A 20737-nucleotide genomic window follows, 5' to 3' on the forward strand; every position below is an offset into this window, starting at 1 on the left:
TGAAACCACAAACAAAAGCTTTGTTTATTAAACTTTTATACATTTACCTTGGCTTTCCACTAGAAACTAAGTACACATATGCCACAAGGAGCAACCAGGAAAGATAATGAATTGTGTTCCTTTGCCTGTGCTAAGGTCACCTTCTTTGTAACATTAATGTGGCTCTTAAATGGGAAACGTATTTTTTTTTAAAACCTATTTGTTCTGATGGGTGTCTCTTCCCACATTTTCCTAGTAAAGCTCTGTTGGCTTCTTTCCTTTTTGTGGAGTTTTTTGGTGTGGTTTGTTTTTGTTTTTGGTTTTTGTTTTTTAAATGGCAGATGCACTTGGCAATATCTGTGACCTTGAGTTGTACACATGAGCAAGCAAGAGAGCACAGTCCTGCAAGGCTGTTTATGCATTCTGAGAGAGCTCCTTCTGAGAGGGGTGTCTCAAGGAAGACAGAAGCATGATGTGCATACCAAGCCAAGTGCTTCATGATTTATTTATAGGGAAGAGGGGCATAAAAATTTGCTGAAGGGGAAAGAAAAATGAAGAATATGACTTACCTTGTCAGTGTAGACGAAGAACAGAATCACAACAGTGAGCTCCAAGAGAAATATAATTAACAGCATGATAAAAAACTGTCAAGAGAAGAAGGGATGGGGGGAAAAAAAAAGTGAAAACCATCAACATCTATTTCAGCTTTTTCGGGATGCACAATAAATACATTCAGCAGATCGTGCAGAATGGGGAGTGGGAGTCATACAGGCATCAAGATGCAAAGCTGCTGTGTTACAGCAGAACAGAAGGCACGCAACATCCAGCAACTGAAAAATAGGTAAAGGACTAGTCAGGAAACACAACAGTACCTGGGCATACATATGGCTGATGGGACTGTGATCAGTGACACATAATATCACTGATTTCAGTAAAACAGCATAAAACCCCACAAAGATCTTTTCCCTGAGCAGGCCAGTCCTCTATCTGACAGTAACCCTTGAGGAACAGACTGCCCAGGGAAGTGGTGGAATTGCCATTCCTGGAGGTATTTAAGATGGGTAGACGTGGTGCTTAGGGACATGGTTTAATAGTGGGTTTGGCAGTGTTTTAGGTTGATGGTGGGACTTGATGATCTTAAAGGTCCCTTCCAACCTAGACAATTCTGTGATTCTATGACTGTTCCCAGGTTAGGGTTTTTTTTATTTTTTTTCCGCATTAGATCTTTCCAGTTAACAAGATATCAGCAAAATCCACAGCTTAGACTTCTCATTGCAGGAGAAGGTATCCTGGTCCATAAACCATAAGGTCATAGGTTTTTTCAAAGGGAAAAAAGACCTGGAGACCTTATTAATACTTACAAGTATCTAAAGGGTGGGTTGAAGGAGGATGGAGCCAGGCTCTTGTCAATGGTTCCCAGTGACAGGACGAGGGGTAATGGGCACAAGTTAGAACACAGGAAGTTCCGTTCAAATACACAGGAAAACTTCTTTACAGTGAGGGTGACAGAGGGTGACAGCTGCCCAGGGAGGTTGTGGAGTCCCCTTCTCTGGAGATTTTCAAGACCCACCTGGATGCAGTCCTGAGTAATGTGCTCTGGGCAATCCTGCTTTAGCAGGGGAGTTGGACTAGATGATCTCTAGAGGTCCCTTCCAACTCTGAAAATTCCATGATTCCGTGAATTATGGGAGAAGTGAAAAACACACCAAAAAAGCTTGTATACCAAGTTCACTTTATGAGCAGTTTTGGGCAGCTACACAAATTACCCATGGGTTTCAACTGAAAGGGGTTGATTTGTACTGAAGACATCAAAGCAAAGTTGGTCCATCTCTTTTTCTCCTCATAAGCCATGGAACAGTCTAAAACCCAGTAGTCAAAACCTCAAAGGGGTGGATAAAAAACTTTTAACACAGAGATTTCTGGTAGATTCTCTAAAGCCTTCAGCTGTGATCAACTTCAGAGAGAGGAACTGTTGGCAATGCCAAAGACTTCTGAAAAACCATATTCTCTGCTTTTTATTAAGATGCTGGCCGGGTCTGCAGCAGTGTCAACACCGCAGTTGCACGGACTTTAGAACAGGTGCTATCTGAGCATTAAACTGAGTTTGGCAAAGATGGATAAAGGAGACAGAGCCACTTTGGAAACTTTTTAGGCTCAAGCAAAGGTCCTGCTCCGTACAACACAAACTCCATATACTTAGTAGCCTGCAAGGCTGAAATCCTAATACTGAGCAACACTGACTTAATTGAAATCCCATCCCCAAGAGAAAAAAACAGCTACAGTCTCTTTAGCTTCACCCACAAGGCTGCAAAACTTATGAAAGTTTAATAGCTACAAAGCCTTATGAGAGCTTCTTCACTGCCTGGTAAGTCAAAACCAAACCTTTGAACCTACGGATTTCTGTGATTGAATGGAGGGCAAAAGGTCAAGAAAGGGAAAATACCTTCCTCCACTAGTACAATTACACTATCTACAGAACTCATTGCATTTTGCCCCATGAGTCTTAAATTAAAGTTTATTTTCAAATCTTCATCGCTAGTATCTTCACACCTGCCTGACCCTAATACTGGATCCTATTACTGCCCAGTTTTGAATCACAGAACTCATTCACACTTGTGATCCAAGCTGATTTCCTGATTTCCATATCATTACCATCCAACACCAATCTTCAGTACAGCTGTGCAAACCAGCCTTAGTGCAGCTTTCTTATTTTTTATATTTATGATTTTAGCCTGCTGAATAGCATTAATTGAAACAGGACAAAGCACATCACTCTTTGCAAAGATGCACAGACGCTTTAGTATATTTTATTTGGCTGTGGGATACTTTTTTTCTCATCCATAAAGCATGGCTTTTCCAAAATGTGCAAGCAAATACCACTGTCTCCCTGTGAAATTCACAGGCATAGCCTGGATTACATTAGGCAAAGAAAGGACCCATACCCATTACAAGCAGTGATCAGCATTTGCTACCATAGGACTAATCAGCTTATAATTTTGCCAAACCTTAATTGACTACGCTTATATATTCTGAGCTTGTTTCTGTCTAAAGGATAAAAGCTTTTGGAAGAACTTCAAAAATAGCACTTCAATTACTTCTAAGAATGAAGCAGGGCAAAGTATGTTATTCTGCCCAGGTTAAATTTCTGGTGGCTTAATTTGAAATCCTCTCACAGGCCGGTGTTTAGAGTAGGCACCTGAACCAATATGCGGCTGCATTTCAGGTACATGCCTTTTGTCTTACCCAACTATGCGTGGATTTTTGTGGGAAAGTTATTAGCCTTCAAAAAACTGCATTTCACACATCCAGTAGAGATGAGAGGGCTCGACAGCTAAAACCTTCGAAGCCTACAACCGTAAAAAGCCTACTCACATCCTTCCCACAGTTCACGTGTGACCAGACAACTTGCAAACACAGAGCATCTTCCCCGCTCCTATGGCACCCACACATGTGCACAATGCCTTTCTGCCATCCCCTCAAAGCCAATGGCTCCAGTCTCACTTCACAGGACATCCCCTGGGAACAGCGGGCATAGCCAGGAACGGGAGTAAAATTCAGGGACCTGTTTTTCTTGTGCTCTGAAGAAAGCTTTCCTCCCTTCTCTGCACTCACCAGCACAGAGACAGTACAGACAAGGCCAGGGAATGACTTTGCAGGAGAAAGGGGAGCCTGAGGAACAACGTTTTTAACAGCAGATGGCAATGGTTTGGTTTAGACTACCGGTTTTAGAGAAACTGGACCTACTGGCAGTAGCCGATTGGGGCAGGAGACGCCGGAGAAAAAGGCAAGGCCTGTGAAGCAGGCAGGGATGCCTGCGCACATGGATATCCAGGAGGAACTACACCTTTGAGAATATGGTGGCCTGTGGAGGACCCCACGCTGGAGCCGTGGAAAAAAAAAAGAGAAGAAATAAAGAGTGGCAGAAAAAGGAAAGGACCCCACACTGATGCCCATAGAATCATAGAATCATAGAATCATAGGGTTGGAAGGGACCTCTGAAGATCATCTAGTCCAACCCACCTGCCAGAGCAGGGACACCTTCGAGCAGGTTGCACAGGAACGCGTCCAGGCAGGTTTTGAATGTCTCCCGAGAGACTCCACCACCTCCCTGGGCAGCCTGTTCCAGTGCTCTACCACCCTCAAGGTAAAGAAGTTCCTCCTCATGTTTAGGTGGAACTTCCTATACTCAAGTTTGTGCCTGTTACCTCTTGTCCTGTCACTGGGCACCACCGAAAAGAGCCTGGCCCCATCCTCCTGGCACCCACCCTTTAAATATTTATAAGCATGGATCAGGTCCCCCCTCAATCGTCTTTTTTCCAGACTAAAGAGACTCAATTCCATCAGTCTTTCTTCATAAGAGAGGTGTTCCAGTCCCCTAATCATCTTGGTAGCCCAATGTGCAGCCCAGACTGGCAAGGCGGGGAAGGGAAGGAAAGGTGTCTGGAGGGAAGTTGAGGAGTTTTCTCAACGATGTAATTGTTTGTCATTATTTCTCAATATGTTTATCTTAATTGGCAATAAATTAAGTGAAATTTCATGACTCAAGAGTGTTTTCCCCTACAACATCAAGTCGACAACTCTGCTAAAACCCCTAATTTTAGGACCAGAGCAGGCAGCTGCTGTTGCCAGCTATGATGCTATGGCCAGCAGCAGAAGCGTGTGGGCTGGATCTCCTGGTGAGACCATGGCGGTGCTCTTTCCTTCTTCAGTTCATACTAAAGAAATAGGTATAACATTGCCATCGTAAAAGATGCTAAAATTGTGAAGTCAAGCAGTGAAAATTTAGGAAATGTCAGAATAAAAGATCTCTCAGTGGTGGTTATGTACCATGTCTGTCTTTCCTTACACAGGCTCGAGGTTCCTTCAAGCTATCACTGGTGGGAATTGGGTTTCATGCACTGTAGATTTTGGAAATCATACAGTGAACGAAAATTAATGTAGACTGTTCAGAAAGTCAAAACCTAGATAAGTAGGATTATGCTTTTTCTCCATAGAATAAAAAAAATTTTTAAATAAAACTTCTAGTTTTAACTTTCTTAGTATTTGCATTCATTGACAAAAAGTACACTGTTACATCACAGATAAGTAACACTTATTAGTAACCCCACTGTGTGCAGACAGTAGATACACACACTATATCTTTAATTGCAAAGGTAAATTAGGTGAGGTCAACTTCAGGGTGGAGGCCACAAATTCACCACTTGGTTAAAGCTACAAGCACTTACATGTCAGCACATTTATCATCACCGTCTAAAGAAGAACCCTACCTGAACCCAAACCAACACATCAGAAAGTAAAAATTGAGGCTTCAGACTGAGCTGGCTGTAAAGCATAGCCTGCACACATCAGCACGCCTGATCCACCAAACTAAACTGCATGCATGGGTGCACGCACTACCTTCTCCTCTATTCCCATAGCACGTTCCAAAAAAAGTTCACTTTCAGTTCCATCCTCAGTATCATCCCAAAGGGAATTATGCCCAGTTGGCATATCCCATTCAAATTCAAAAGGGAGAAACATAAGCCCACTGAAGGCTCACAGCACCCAACCCCCACCAGCTCCTTTTCAAATCAGTTTTCTCACTGTGGTGATAAATACAGAGAAGAATAAAAATGAGTTTTGCTTTGGTTCACTGGGGCTGCAGGCTGTTGGTATAATAAAGATTTATGCACGGAGAAACAACAATCCCAAAGCAAAACATTCATGTAAAACTCTATAAAAAAAAGATTAATCTGACCTTGTACAGAGAGATGCTTTACCACACTACTTGTCAAATAGTGGGATGCGACCTAGTAGAGGTTCAATGGAGAGGTACCAACTGCACATCTTTTCATAAATTACACCTGAAATAATCCCACAGAAGTTTTGATGAGAAGGGAGGTAAGATGATGCCTTTCTGCCTAGCTACTGCTGCTGATTTCCAACCCTCAAGAAAACTAAGGTCAGTTTCTCAGCACTTATTTTCATATTGTACAAAGCCCATGACTTTCACACAGGTTCCCATGAAAGGAGTAAAGGAAGTATGCAATTGCTATCAAGCCTACCTCATAGCTATGTATCACCCCTGATGTCAGAGAGAGAAGAATCTATTAAAGAAGAAGAGGTTTCAATTTGCAACTCCATCCCCATTGGAGTTGTACTAGGCTTTTGACCGACTAGTTCTGGTTCCCTTCATCCAGCCTCTTAACATCAGTGGGAGAATCAAGAACTGTTCCCTGTGTACATCACTTAAAGCACGTCTCCATCACAGCTCACAAAGGCACAGAGCAACAAGTTAATTATATTTTCTACCCCCAAAACCAAGATTGTCTGGTTTCTCAAGCGTTAACAGACACTTGCCTCTCTGTACTGCTTCTCCTTCCCAAATTTACTCAGTAGTTCTATCATGTTGCTCAAATTGCCCATCACTCCATGTCAGGAGCAGCTGATATTCTCACAGTCTCCCAATGACAGAAGTGACCAAGTACAACGAAAACCAATCTGTGATTGTCTTGTTAGTCTCCTAACATTTTGCTATGAGACTAAATGTGATATAACTGATGGCAAGATCAAGAAGGCTGTGTTTAGACCGATGCCTGAAGTAACACTTTTAGTTTGATAAGAGTCTGTCTCAGAAGGAGACAGTAAGATCTCAGTGTGCCAGATCCTCTTCTCAACTTAGCTAATGACAGGAGACGGAAGTTTCCTGCAAAGTATTATTCAAATCCTCTTCAACAAACAGCAAGAAAGCAGTAGCAAGACCCCAAAGCCAACAGTCTCTTTGGAATAGTGACACATTCCAAAACAGTTTTAAAGTTCATGGATTATGAAATAATGTGTTTAGACCAAACAGCCTACAAATTAGCATAACCTACTTAAGAAACTGGACAAATAACTTCAACAGTCAGCCTGTGCTGTGTTCCATTCCATATTGCCTACACTGCTAATCTGTCTGCAAGGGTACAGTTAGCTTCTATTCCGAAAGAGACAACATGAAGTAAAACACATGAGCAGGCAGGTTGCTTCTGGGAAAGTACTCCAGCAAGCAAACTGCTCTTGGCCTGCAGCAGCTCCCAAGACGAAGAGAAAAAAAATAGAAGATTTACAGGCAATCCTTCCTCTGTAACAACTGCAAGTTTGATATAGTCAAACATTTTGCCTTTTAGATAGGCTGGATTACCAGTATTACATTTCGCTTCCTAATTAATAAGAACCTCAGGTAGAAGAAATTACAGAGAATTCATTGGGCTATTGAAATAATATCGACCAGACTGAGTGGAGCTGCCTTGTTACTATGGTTGGCATTGTCAAAATCTTATGTCTTCCCCATAGAAGTGTAGCATTCCCATGCCTAAGCAAATTAAAACAGATGCACCAACAAACTTAGATGCATAAAGCCGAGTACCAAAAGGGTGCTGAATGCTATAAACTATTGCCAAATTTACTGCATATTCAACACTTTGGAAAAAATCAAGCTACCTGTGAAAAGTCAAAATCAATGCAAGAATTCCTACTGAGGTACTGGAAAACGGAACTCCAGCTACTGGAGAACAACCCACTCTTTATAGCGGCCCTGTGCCTGCTTTCAGGTACCAGTGCTTGCCGATGTTGTATCTGGCTTTCTAAGCACAGCAATACAAAGATCATCCCCAAGCATGACAAAGTTTTCCCAAAATAGCTTTTTTATTACATACTGGTATGTTACTTCCACAGAGTAAAAACAGATATGGTACAGACTTTATCAGCACTCAAAAAAGAAAAAAAATGAAACTTTCTTCCACTTTTGAAGGCAAAAGTGTTTAACGTATCACTAGTTCTCACAAGAACTTTGATTTCACATAATTCCCCAAAGGCGTTTTCATCTGATATATTAATAGGGAGTAGGAACATTATGAAAGGCTCGCTTAGTTTTTTTTAATTTTCTTTGATTTTCTTTTCCAAGGAACTGAGCAGGGAGAGGAGAACAGAAGAAAAAGTGCAACGGGAATTGTACTTACATCTTAGAAATGACTTATTCTGCAGCCTGGAAGACTTGCACAGAAAAAGACAGAGGAACGAATGAGAAATGACAGGACAGTGCCCAGACAGTAACAATAACTGGGATTACAGTTAGTAAAATCCGACTGTATTGATCTACCACATGAACTTTACAACAAAAGGGAAAGGGCAGCTTGCTTCCATCAGCTTCCATCACAGTGGATTCTGATCGTACATCTCAGTACCAAAGTTTTGCTGATACTCTGCTTGAATTCTCCTTTTGTTAGTTCCATACCATTGTTCCTACTTACCACCCTTTGTAGCACCATGCCTGCTTCCTTTCTGCCCACAGTATTTAGACTCCCTGAATATTTGTAGACATATATCCCTCCTGAGCCCTCTCTCTGCCATGCTGTGCATATTTAGTTCTTTTAATACTTCCTTGGAAGTAAATCTCTTTAGCCTCTTGATCTTTTTTTTTTTTTTCCAGCATAAAAATGATAAGTTTGCTCATAAACTGTAAAAAGGCAGTAATGTATATGAGCAAACTTATGAACAGAAACTCCATTATGAAAATGGCATGTATCTAAATTTGGTTCATCAGTTATTATTCTCTAAAAGCCTTAATAGTTAATTCATTGTGACTGCAACAAAGTCATGCGTACTTTATGCCTACTGGATATATAGTAGAGCCCTGTTTATGTTTGGACTATATTTTTTATGAATGTGCAAAACCTCCTGCTGATCAATAAGGCTCAAAGAAATCTGCAGTAATTATTTTGGGGAAGATATACAACATATGCAGTTTTAACACACTAACAGTGTTTCATTTTAGTCTCATTACTGCTTTCCGTTGGAATCATTCAGTCTTTCTGCATTAGTAAGTGAGAGTTGAGAGACTTGACATTCCTATACTATGTCATAGGATTTTAACTGGCATTCTGTGGCATTTCTAGTCATTTTCCATCTTCTCCAAAAACTGACTCAAAATCAATGAAGTGTCATCAAATATTAGTCAGGTATCACTCCCACATCACAACACTAGGTAGGAATAGGCCCATTTAACAGATCACAGATTATTATTCCTTAGCACCAATAAAGGTCTCACTGGCCTTTGACTCTCTTTAAGGATTGCTTCATCTCTTCTGCAAACATAATGCAAAGGTGTGACATGATCTGGTGTCAATCTTTGTCCTAGTCAAGACAGAAATTCATCCTACTTGTGAAGTATGATGCAGCTGAAGAAGATCTAAAACATTAGACTAGCTCTTACAAGTCCCTGTGTCATTCCATTAATAACAAAGCAGTTGCTTAAGTTCATCTAACTAAGTTAATGGAAACAGCAAATACAACTAAAAGGCTCTGGCTTGGGGTTAATCCAGTATTCTCCATCTATGGCAAAGACATGTAAGTTAATTAGTGTCTTAAACCTACACCTTTTTCTTGGACTTTAACATCACCTGTGTACTCAGTAAATGGAGCTTCTTCCCTGAATCTACTATCCCCAGGATATTTCTTGTCATCTGGAGCTCCAGCATGAAATATGATCAGACAGCTTTGTGCCCCAAGAGGAGGAGAGCAGCAGCAAGTGGTCCCCGCACACCCTGCTCGCGGAGTGAGTGAGTCACCAGGGCTGCTTCACACTGCACATCTGACCCCAAGTGCTGGGCAGACTGACAGAAGCTCCCCCAAGACGATAAGGGCAAAGAACATGACCATGCTGCTCAGCTGACTTACGATGAGATGAAGGGGAAAAAAATTACTCTGAAATTCTGCAGTTCTTCCTTCATGCTTATTTGCAAAACCCTGAGCTAAGCTTGCAATGAGACCTCATCTGCTAATTGTAACGAGAAAATCTATCTTATTTCTAGGAGTCTCAAAACAGCACCTAGAAACTACACTGCATGTGTAAGTGAAGGAAATATCGAGAAGCAGATGGTCAAGAAGAGAAAAAAAGGACAAGGTAAAGTATTTTGTCTGTATTTAAATTCTACTGCTCGTTTTCTCCCCAGTTTGCTGTTCCCCAAACGCGCTACAGAGAGGCTGCTGCATCAAATGCACATGGGTCAGTCTTGCAGTAGCTTAAAAAAATGAATAGCAAGTTAGTTTGGTTTACCTAATTCTGCCTTTTAGCTGGTAATATTCTCCTACTGGGGAACTGAAATGTCTATAGCATCAAATCAGATATGGCTTCACCTCATGTAGGCATCACTAATTTACACAAACTAGCCCCCATTTCTTTACCTCCAGAGTCAGATTTTTCTGAGGTTCAGGTAATTCTAATCCTTAAAGAAAAAAGTCAATGTTGCTCTTTAATTTAGGAAGCAGTGTTAAGGTGGCTAAAATAGCAAATGGACGATTGGGAATATAAGCATACATGCTGCTTTGGTAAGCCTATGGCTTTCTATCTGAGGAGATAATTTTATTGTTAGGAAAAAAATAATCAAACGTTATGCTCAAGAGTGATGTGAATGTCTGTGCTGGCAACGAGCACACAGGTTACTTGTCCTTTACTTTCAAAATGGGAGTAATTCTGTTGCCTACCAGATCTTGCAGGTGACCTAGGTCTGGAGCAAAAGCTCATGAAAATCAGCAGAGGTCAGTCTTATAGATCAGGCAATGAACATGTCTGCTCGGAGACTGCAAGCTCTGGTAGAAAACAGGCTTCCTTGAAAGTGTTTTCCTGACCACCATGTAGTCTTATGGTCTGCTCTTCCACCATGAGGTTCATTGGATTACTTAATTGTCCTAGTCATTTGATGAGCAGTGAGGTATCTGTGACCCACCTCAAATCCTTACAGACAATAGTAGGGCTAGATGAGGCTTGGTTTCTAGGTCCCCTTTTGAAACAGCTCAGAGCCAGGTTTCTTTTCAAGAAACTCTGGCGCATGAGAGTTGGTTGAATACTGAGACAAAAGTGAGGGAGGCTTTCTAAGTCATAGGGGATCTTGAGCCTGTGTAGACTGTCAGAGAAACTGATGTTGCTAATACACAGCTAACAACTACTAGTTAATAGATTAATCAACCAGGAGTTAGGAACTCAGAAACACTGACAGCCATTTAGACAAACAGATTAAGCCTTGATATAAATTGGTATAGCTACGCTGACTCCTGCACATGGCACTGTCACACTGTTTGACTGCCACAAAGCAGCATCTTGGCAAACAAGAAGGAATGGGAGCATTAGGAAAAGGTTCTTCACTGAGAGGTGGTCGATCACTGGAACAGGCTCCCCAGGGAAGCGGTCACAGCACCAAGCCTGTCAGAGTTCAAGGAGCACCTGGATGACGCTCTAAGTCATATGGTTTAGTTTTAGGTAGTACCACGAGGAGCAGGGAGTTGGACTCAATGATCCTTATGGGTCCCTTCCAACTTGAGATATTCTGTGATTCTATGATTCAAAGCATATCAAACACTAGTCTATATCAGAAGAATAAATACTACCCTATGAGGTAAGCCCTTCCCACACATTGAGCCTAGGCTCAAGTCTAAAAACAGGAGGGAAGGAAAACAGCTTTATTCTTTCTCTCCTTTGTTCCCAGGTTCTTTGATTAACTGCTACCAGAGCTGAAGAAAAGAAGGCAGAAAGAGGAGGACTCAGACAGGTCCCATGCACTCCTGAGTTTCAGTATCAGCCAAGCGGAAGAAGCTAAAAACTGAAAGGTAATGAGGAGCAGATTCCTAATAACAAAGAAGAGGAAACAAAACTAAGAGAGTTTGGTACTCAGTATTTACACTCCAAAGAGGCAACAAGTTAGTGCTTTCATATGCAACACAACACATAGAAGTGTTACAGGTGATATATAAGGATCTCAGGCCATGTGTATGATATCTTCCTGGTCTTTGCATCACTTGTTCGCTGCTATGGCTGCAGCCACAATTTCCTTGATTTTGCTACTCAGATTACTAAAAGAACACAAGCACATGTGCTAAGATGGAATGAGAATCTACTGTTTGGTCTGTAGCATTAAATTACTGAGATGAAGTCATTCACGGGCTATTTCTTTCCCATTTAGTTGCTTTGAAATAAATTCCCTGTCATCACTGGAGTTTCAGCTGTCAGCTCTGATTGGATCCAGTGACACTATTGAAAACAGTAGAGTTTTTTATTCTCCTTTTCTTCCCACTCATTAACTTTTTCCTCATTTTCTTTATTGCTATTTCACTTACAGATGAGCTGGCTGAAGTTCAGAAAACTCTCAACAGCACAGTACAAAACATCACGGGCACTCATTTTCTCCTTGGACTATTCCATAAATAAGAGCCTTTTGATGTCTGGATAGTCTTTCAGATACGTATATAGTATCATCTCTTTCCTCAGCTGGTCCAGACCTAATATCAAGGTTTAATTCTGATCTTATTCACTTCAGTGACTGTGATGAACTCCTCGCTTATTAACATGAGGTTCTCGTTTAAATTAAGCTGAACACATATCTGTCTGTTAATGATTATTTTCTTTCCCCTTCTCATTAATCATTGTTTCAGCTTTTCTACGAAAAAGAAAATAAATCAAGCTTACCCACAAATCAGGAATAAGGGGAAAGAGGGCGTATCTAAGCCATCTTCTTACTTATCTGATCCTTGATTTGATGGAACATACCTAACCTTGGTGCTTTATAAGAAAGCAGCTGGCTTTGGGTAATCCAAGACGAATCAGCATTTTGTCTACTTCAAGTCCTTTCCTCTTTCTAATATATTACTGTATGGGCTATACATTGTGAAGAATCACCTATGTCAACTTAAGGCCTTTTTAGGCCTTAAAGTTTACACAAGCAAGACCTCTCCTCTACCTCTTTTGATTGGATTATTGGCCATGTTGCATATCCCAACCACGAGAAAAATGTGGTTTTTGTACCAAATCATTGGGAAAAAAAAAAAAGTGTCACAAAATCAGAGGGTGAAATAAAGAACTGCCTATAGATTTTATTTCCTTCCAGGGCATTGGTTATTATTTAAATTGCAATTATCTGGAAACATGGTATCTACACCTGTGTGCTGTAACAACCAATAGACATAAAAACGCTTCCTTCACAAAGGGCCCAATACTGTTTTTTACCAATGACTATGATTTCCTGCACCAAAAGTAAGTTCCTATTTGCAAAAAGTTTGCATTAGACCACGTTCACATGCCCCTTCTGGCAGCTTCTCTGCATGTCCTGTTTCCCATTTAACTGAAGGTAACGTTGCAATTAGGCCGATTGGCTCAGCTGGGACAACCTGCAGTGGAGCTCATGGAAACCAGCTAATTGTGCCAATTATACACTTTCAACAAGATAAAAATTGAGAACCAATTTTGCTTTGGGATATTTATTTACCTTTTGGAAATAATACACATGATGAAAGAAATCACATTTGTGATTACTATTATGGAAACATGGACTAGATACTTCTTAAAGGTCATTGTGGCACACAGGACAGCTAGACATACTCTGCTGTAATCAGAGAAAGATGACAAAGGCATTCAGTTGAGTTTTAGACAAATTGGGTTTACTTCATAGCTCTCCCACAATCTCCCTGTGCACCCTACACAAGGCACTTAGTTTCACTGTGCTGCAGCTCCCCATCTGTCTAATGAAGATAATACTACTTTCCATTTGTCTTATCTATTTAGACGGTAAGCTCTACTGGTCAGGGACCTCCTCTTACCAGGAGTTTTATACAGAAGGAGTGTTGTGATCTCATGGGCTGCCTGCAGGGGATACTGTAATACAGATAATAAATAACATAATACATCATGATTTAATGTCTAGAGCTGAGATTTTTAACCTGGACTATACGTGGAATAATGATCTTATTCATGCAAGCATAGAGTGCAAACTCGCAATATTGTGGAGTTTAGGATCCTGCTGAGCATGCTGAATGTTTGTACTAAGACAAAGGGCTTAAATTTTAGAAGACCAAACCTCAGCTCACTCAGAGCTCAGTTGGGCGGGATTCTGTGGGCAGCTTCCATGGAGGATAAAGGGGCTAGGGAGTGCTGCAAAAGATGAGGGGTAATGGGTAGAAGTTACTCCAGCAGAGATTCCATTTGGATAGAAGAGGAAAATTTTTCACAATGAGAAGAATCAGCCATTGGAATAATCTCCCCAGGGACATGGTGGATTCTCCATCATTGGACACTTTTAAGATTCAGCTGGAGAGTGTGCTGGGCCATTTTGTCTAGACCGTGCTTTTGCCATGAAAGGTCGGACCAGATGATCCTTGATGTCCCTTGCAACCTGGTATTCTATGACTCTATGAAATATAGATCTCTGCTAAACATGTATGAAAGGCAGAGAATTCAGGCGATTTAGCTTGTCAAACAAAGATCTTAAGTAATTAACTTGAAAGACAATGTTTACACAGACAAGGATCAGCTAGGTCAACATTTGAGTATGAAATAGAAAAAAGTACTTAATCAGGAATAAATTTCTTTAGCACAGAGCAATGACACGTGCACATGTACGTACAGCACCTGCCTAAAGACAGTACTATGACCAAGTCATCACAACTGATTGTGCTACAGTGGGTACAGCAAGCTGGTGCCTCATCTTCTGCAAGGTCCTGCCCTCAGCTGAACAGCATTGCAATGGGGTTAAGAGAACTACACACGAAGACGATGGATATGGCTAATAGCTCTGATGGACATTAGAACTATAATACATTTGCAAAGAAGAAGGGAGCAAAACCAGATTCCTAATTTTGTTTTAAGATAGCCTATAGAGATTTGTAGTACACCTGTGTGATCCCACAGCACAGAATCAAATAGCCATGAAAAAAAACGATGGAAGTCCATAAACTGACTTTCTCAAGTCAGACTCTTAGCTTATTACCTCTGTCACCTGTTCAGGACAGTCACCCAACCCATCAGAACAAAGCTACCGTTTTCTAATTACAGCTGAGCTTGTAGCAGAGGGAACTCTGTTATATAATCTTGAGCAACAAGAATAGCAGAAATGTCAAAGGAATCTTACTGAAGCAAGAAAGCATTGTTCGCCTGCTTCGCTTATCAATTTGCATCTACATTCGGATGCAAGATTATATATACCAGGTTGTATACTTATTTCAAGAAATGCTAGTTCCTCTGATTTCCCTAGGGAAATCTAATGATGGAAAGTTTATCTTCTTTCATGTTGTAGCTGGAGCAAGTAAGAATCATTGTAAATATCCATTCTTTGTTCACTGAGATCTTACATTGACAGCTGCACAACTCACCCCATCTGTCTATTTTTGCAGAACGCATAGGATAGTCGAGGTTTCCTTTTAATTTTTTTTTCACACTCCATTTTATATTTTCATATTATTCTCATCCTCTGAATGCAGAGAAATAGGAATGGGCCTATTTCTTAACACATTAATGAGGCATTGTACTGGCTATACATTGCCACTAAGTAAAGAATATCTGCCAGCTCCTTAGTTGGTGGACACCAGGTAAGTCCTTTCAAGTCAGTAAAACTTTGAAGCTTTAGGCTATCTAAACACTGTATTCAGAGAGTTAACATGGATCATTCCTGACTACTGCATGCAGCTATGCAAAAATCTCATTTACAAATTAAATTTCACTTCTGCTTTTGACCTCCTTTCTCCATCTGTCCTCTGCTACTTAAAACACTTTGTCTGTCCTCTTTTCTTTCAAAAGTCGTTAGCAAATGCCAGAGGTAAGCCATTATTATAATTTACACCTAACATCACAGCAGCCTAATACCAAAGAGCTTACAGGTTTGCTCTGACAACCCAATACAAATGTCATATGTGGAGAACACAAAGATACAGGATCAGAGTCTCATCTGCTCTGCAATGTAGTGTATGAAATACAAATAGATCGAAATGTGTCTTTGATACTGCTCATTTCTCATGCACTCAAGCAGACTCCTTAGGAAATCGCATCCCTTATCACAGCATCGAACAGTAGCACTATTCATAAGGCAAGACCATACACAAACATCCAACACCACACAAAATTCTGCTCCTCGAACACAGGTGGGTTGAGCTAGTAGTTCTTCCTGCCCTGCTCACTCCCAGTCTATTTTAGGATCCCAGTGGTGCTCCATACCTCCTGTAATATTTCCAATGTCTTCCTCCAAACTACCCATCCCAATAACAGCAGCACATCTTCCCAACTACATCCTTCCCTAACTTGTAACTGCCACATCCTTTCATCTTTCTTTTGCTTTTAGGAAACAGAACAAGAGGTGCTCCTATTGCATGGGAAATCTGTCTTTCCATTCCTTGAAGGCCTAAAGACTACTGTCAACCTATCATTAGGATGGGGTGTACTACAGGAGATAACAGCAAGTGGAGGTCCAAATTTTTTTTGGTTAAACCAGGCATGTCCATGTGGTCCGCATGCTTATAATGCCATAAGTGTCTTCACGGAGATCTTAAGGGCATGTTTTCAGAACAGGAATACAGCATGGGCAGAGCATCTGGAGAACCGGATGACATTCACACCAACTTCATTACTGTTTATGGTCATACTTAACATCCCAGACTTTCTCTCACACTGTACTGAGCAGAGGAAAGGTGAAGGTCAGTGAAACCTGCTACTCACTCACAGGTACACAGTGATGTTCTGCTCAGTGGAGCAATGTTTGATCTCATATATGTAGGTTATAACTTAAGTATCTGCCATCCCACCACGATAGCATCCCTGGGTGCTCCTCCAGCTTGCTTTATTCCACTTCCTTTTCTTTTTGTCCATTCCAAGCCTCCCTTCATCAGGCTATTGCATACAGACTACTGAAACACGCAAGGCACACAACATCCTAGCTTTTATTTCTTGCTTCCATTTTAGTACTCCATTAATAACTTTTCATCGGTTTTAAGCCCACCAAAAACCTGTTTCACCTGACTGCCGACCTTGTCTAACTCCTGTCCATGCCAGTTCCAAGCTTGTTTAGCACTTGCTTCTTTATTGCTATAGTGCTGGGGTTGGCCAAATATCGGGAGGTGAGGGCAAATTAAGAGAATCAGAAAAATTATCCAGTGAATAGTGCAACAGAACACACTACCCATACAATCAAATAGTCTCCATCAGTCCATCTTAAACACCTGTGTGGCCAGACTTCTGTTTCTCTGTCAGTGTACTATCAAAGCTCCTATTTCCAAATGGAAGAAAAAGTTAGGAAAAGTTAGCTAAACCAACTGTTACAAAACAAGATATGTTAGTGACGTCACACATGAGCAAGATAAGTTATTCCATAAGTTGCTGTCACATTTGTGGTAATATCTTCTGGAGACAAATTACAGGAATTCAGTTCAAAAGGCAATCTTAGCTGTTACCAGGAACAAAGCCAGATGTGAAGTGGTGGCCTGGGACATGTAGAACGAAGTGTAATGACTTGATCCTGCAGTGACTGTTAAACACAGTGTGTGTCATACACACTCATGTTTAGTAGCTTCCCCTCTACAACTTAGATGATAAATCCTATCACATCTCAGCTGCAACAAAACAGTCTTCTTAAAAAGCAGTAGAGAAGGGGCATTCTCAGGGATGTTTAACAAAAAAACAGAGATATTTTGGGAAGAGATTCTTTTCATTTTCGCAGAACACAGTGTTGGGAACACCTGTGAAATAAGAAAAGGATGAAGAGATGTAGCAACCACACACCCTAAGAACAGCCTTGGCTTGATATTCAGCAAGTTATTTCATTCAAGCATTTATTTTGCTACCTACGTTGCCTAGAAAAAAGGGAGCTGGTGAAAAACTAAATGGCCTTGCCCTGAACTTAAAAGTTCAGTCAAACAGAACCAGCAATTTGGGAAAAGGAAGACTAAGAACAAACCTACATGATAAGGCTTTGGTCACAGAAACAGAAGCTCCTACCACCATCCATTTCCATTCCAAACAGACAGACTCAACAGAAAAACTCAAAAGAGCTCAAAAATCTCACTGGTATTTAATGAGGGTAAATAAGTACCAATGTACATTGTTGAAAGTTGCTCTAGGCAAAACAAAAAGTAAATTCAACGTAGACTAATGAAACTGTATTTCATCCCTCTATAGTTGGGCTTATTCAGAAGTAAAGTAGCTGTAATCAGCTCTAACATAACTAATTTTTGAAGAAAATTGAGTAAAATAGAGGCCACGCTGAATAGCTACAGTGCACAAAGGAAAGGACAGGCAGACAGAGTGAAATGATAGTACCAAATCAGATCAAGGTTCCCCATTCTCCCATGCAAAGATTTGGATTGAATTTGGATTTCTTTGCATTACTTAACTTGACCCATCAAGTATAGTCCTTACATCATCCATTGAAGGGCATTAGATTCTGCCAATTGTGCAGTATGTGTTAGGAGGACCAGTACCCCCAAATATTTGCATGTCCCTAAAAGGATGCCCATCTAGGCTTGGCTGAGTACATTCATCCTAGCTGCAGCAATGGTGGCTGATCAAGACAGATGTTGCTCTTGCCAAAAGGAGTGATGAGGGCCAACAAATCACACAAGATAAAAAGCTGAAACTTTTCCAGTGCCGAGGATTGACTGCTAGATCCTGACACATAAGAAAACACCTGAGCTAGGACTTTAATAAAAAAATCACAAGATGGGTGATTAATTTCACACATGTAAGCTATACCATTAGACTCAGCACCCTGTGGATGCCTGCTGCATTGGCACTGAAGCTGTAATCCAGTAATTACATCTGGCTGGCCAGACACTTCCTCCACAAAGTGGTTATACCCACAAAGTGGGTATTTATAAGACTGTTAAAATTGTTGAAGACTTTCAGCCTCAGATTCTGACTTCAGCCTTCCCCATGTAAATTTCCACTCACAAAATTGCCTTAATTTCAATTTATGTTGTTCATTTTAGTTTCAAAACACCCACCTGGTACATAAATAGCCCCTAGTATCCTAGATTGACTAGTTCTGTCTTTTACTGGTTACAAAATCAGCAAAAACAACTGATTAAGGCAGGGGTCTGGAAAGAATCATCTATTGAGGCTTGGAATCAAGGAATGGTTTAGGTCGGAAGGGACCTTGAAGATCATCAAGTTCCAACCCCCACTGCCATAGGCAGGGACACTTCCCGCTAGGCCAGGTTGCTCAAAGTCCCATCCAGCCTGGCCTTAAACACCTCCCAGGATGGAGCTTCCACAACTTCTCTGGACAACCTGGCTCATGTTGAGCTTCTCGTCAATCAGCACACCCAGGTCCTTCTCCTCAGGGCTGCTCTCCAGCCATTCCCTGCCAAGCCTGTATTTGTGCTTGGGATTGCCCCAACCCACGTGCAGGACCTTGCACATGGCCTTGTTGAACCGCGTGAGGTTGGCTTGGGCCCACCTCTTCAGCTTGTCCAGGTCCCTCTGGATGGCAACCCACCCCTCCAGTGTGTCTACCTCCCCACACAGCTTGGTATCATCAGCAAACTTGCTGAGGGTGCACTTGAACCCACTGTCCATGTCTCTGACAAAGATGTTGAACAGCATGGGTCCCAGTACAGACCCCTGAGGAACGCCACTCGTCACTGGTCTCCACTTGGACATTGAGCCGTTGACCACAACTCTTTTTGTGCAGTCATCCAGCCAGTTCCTTATCCACCGAGTGGTCCATTTGTCGAATCCATGTCTCTCCAATTTAGAGACCAGGATATCATGTGGGACAATGTCAAACACTTCTCACAAGTCCAGGTAGATGATGTCAGTTGCTCTTCCCTTATCCACCAACGCTGTAACCCCATTGTAGAAGGCCACCAAGTTTGTCAGGCACAATTTGCCCTTGGTGAAGCCGTGCTGGCTTTCACCGATAACCTCCTTATTTTCCAGGTGCCTTAGCAGAGTTTCCCGAAGGATCTGCTCCATGATCTTGCTGGGCACAGGGGTGAGACTGACTGGCCTGTAGTTCCCCGCATCTTCCTTATTTCCCTTTTGAAAAATGGGGGTTATGTTTCCCCTTTTCCAGTCAAGGAAATCTCACAGTTAATCACACAGTCACTCTAATCCAATCTCACAGTTGCTCTAAAAATTTTTACAGGATGAATTTTTCTTGGGGCCTGTGTGCCTTGACTCTTTCTGTAGTTCCCAGGGGAGCAAAATGAATATGTGAAGCCCAGTGAGGGACAGCCTTTTACAGAGGAATCAGTAGCTCACCAAACTAAACCCCAACTTCACTTCACTGTGAGGTTTGTTGAACCCCACAGTGAAGTCCTGGACTTGAGCAGCAAGATCACCTCACTTCCTGATCTTCTGCTGAACAGGACCCAATCAACTACAGCAGGCACTCACTACCTGTAAAGTCCAGCTTTGAGTGGCATCAAATTACATTTTGATAAAATACATTAGGGATGTGGCTCAAGTCTCTGTTAAATCATGGACAGCTGGCACCTTGTTAATCTTTGATTTCAAAGCAGTCTCCTTGTGCTGCCACCTTTGCTTCCTGACTTCTCAGGAAGCAAATGATTGGCAAAAACAGCATTGCCAAATCTGAAGGACTTAACTTCCTATTTAAACCAAAATCAATCTCTTTACAATGTTTCCTGCCTACATTGATCTTTCTGCCCAGGACTTCAGATCATCAGCCCTGCCAGGGTAGACATCTGGAGTAGACAGCTACCAAAGCTGAGTAAAAAATTATTCCAGTGTACACTGCACTGTCTTCACAAACCTCTCCCTCTTCTCTGAAGAGTTCAAGGAAACACACATCACTGCTAACCCTTTCCTTCTTGCAGGTCTCATCCTCCAAGGACAGGTTAAAAGCATGGTCAGGAATGACCTAGCAGCTCCTTAGAGCTATCAAAGACTGATTCAAACATGACTCACATCTCATCCATGTCAAGTGGGAAACTGCTGTTGAAATACAGGACACTGTAACATGCATTGGAA

The 20737-nt window shown here is 41.5% G+C and overlaps 1 protein-coding gene across 1 annotated transcript in view; it reads right to left on the bottom strand.

Moving 5' to 3' along the window:
- The window catches only part of TSPAN4 (tetraspanin 4), a gene marked incomplete at its 5' end in the record, with an annotated part of 219856 nt that overhangs the window by 57130 nt on the left and 141989 nt on the right, over positions 1–20737 (bottom strand). The window contains one exon of the mRNA XM_082485192.1: positions 549–623. Coding sequence (XP_082341318.1) covers positions 549–623 — 75 coding nt within the window. The remainder of the gene's footprint in view (positions 1–548; positions 624–20737) is intronic.

This window comes from Vanellus vanellus (assembly GCF_965231255.1).
Source record: "Vanellus vanellus genome assembly, chromosome: 6".
Lineage (NCBI taxonomy): Eukaryota > Metazoa > Chordata > Aves > Charadriiformes > Charadriidae > Vanellus > Vanellus vanellus.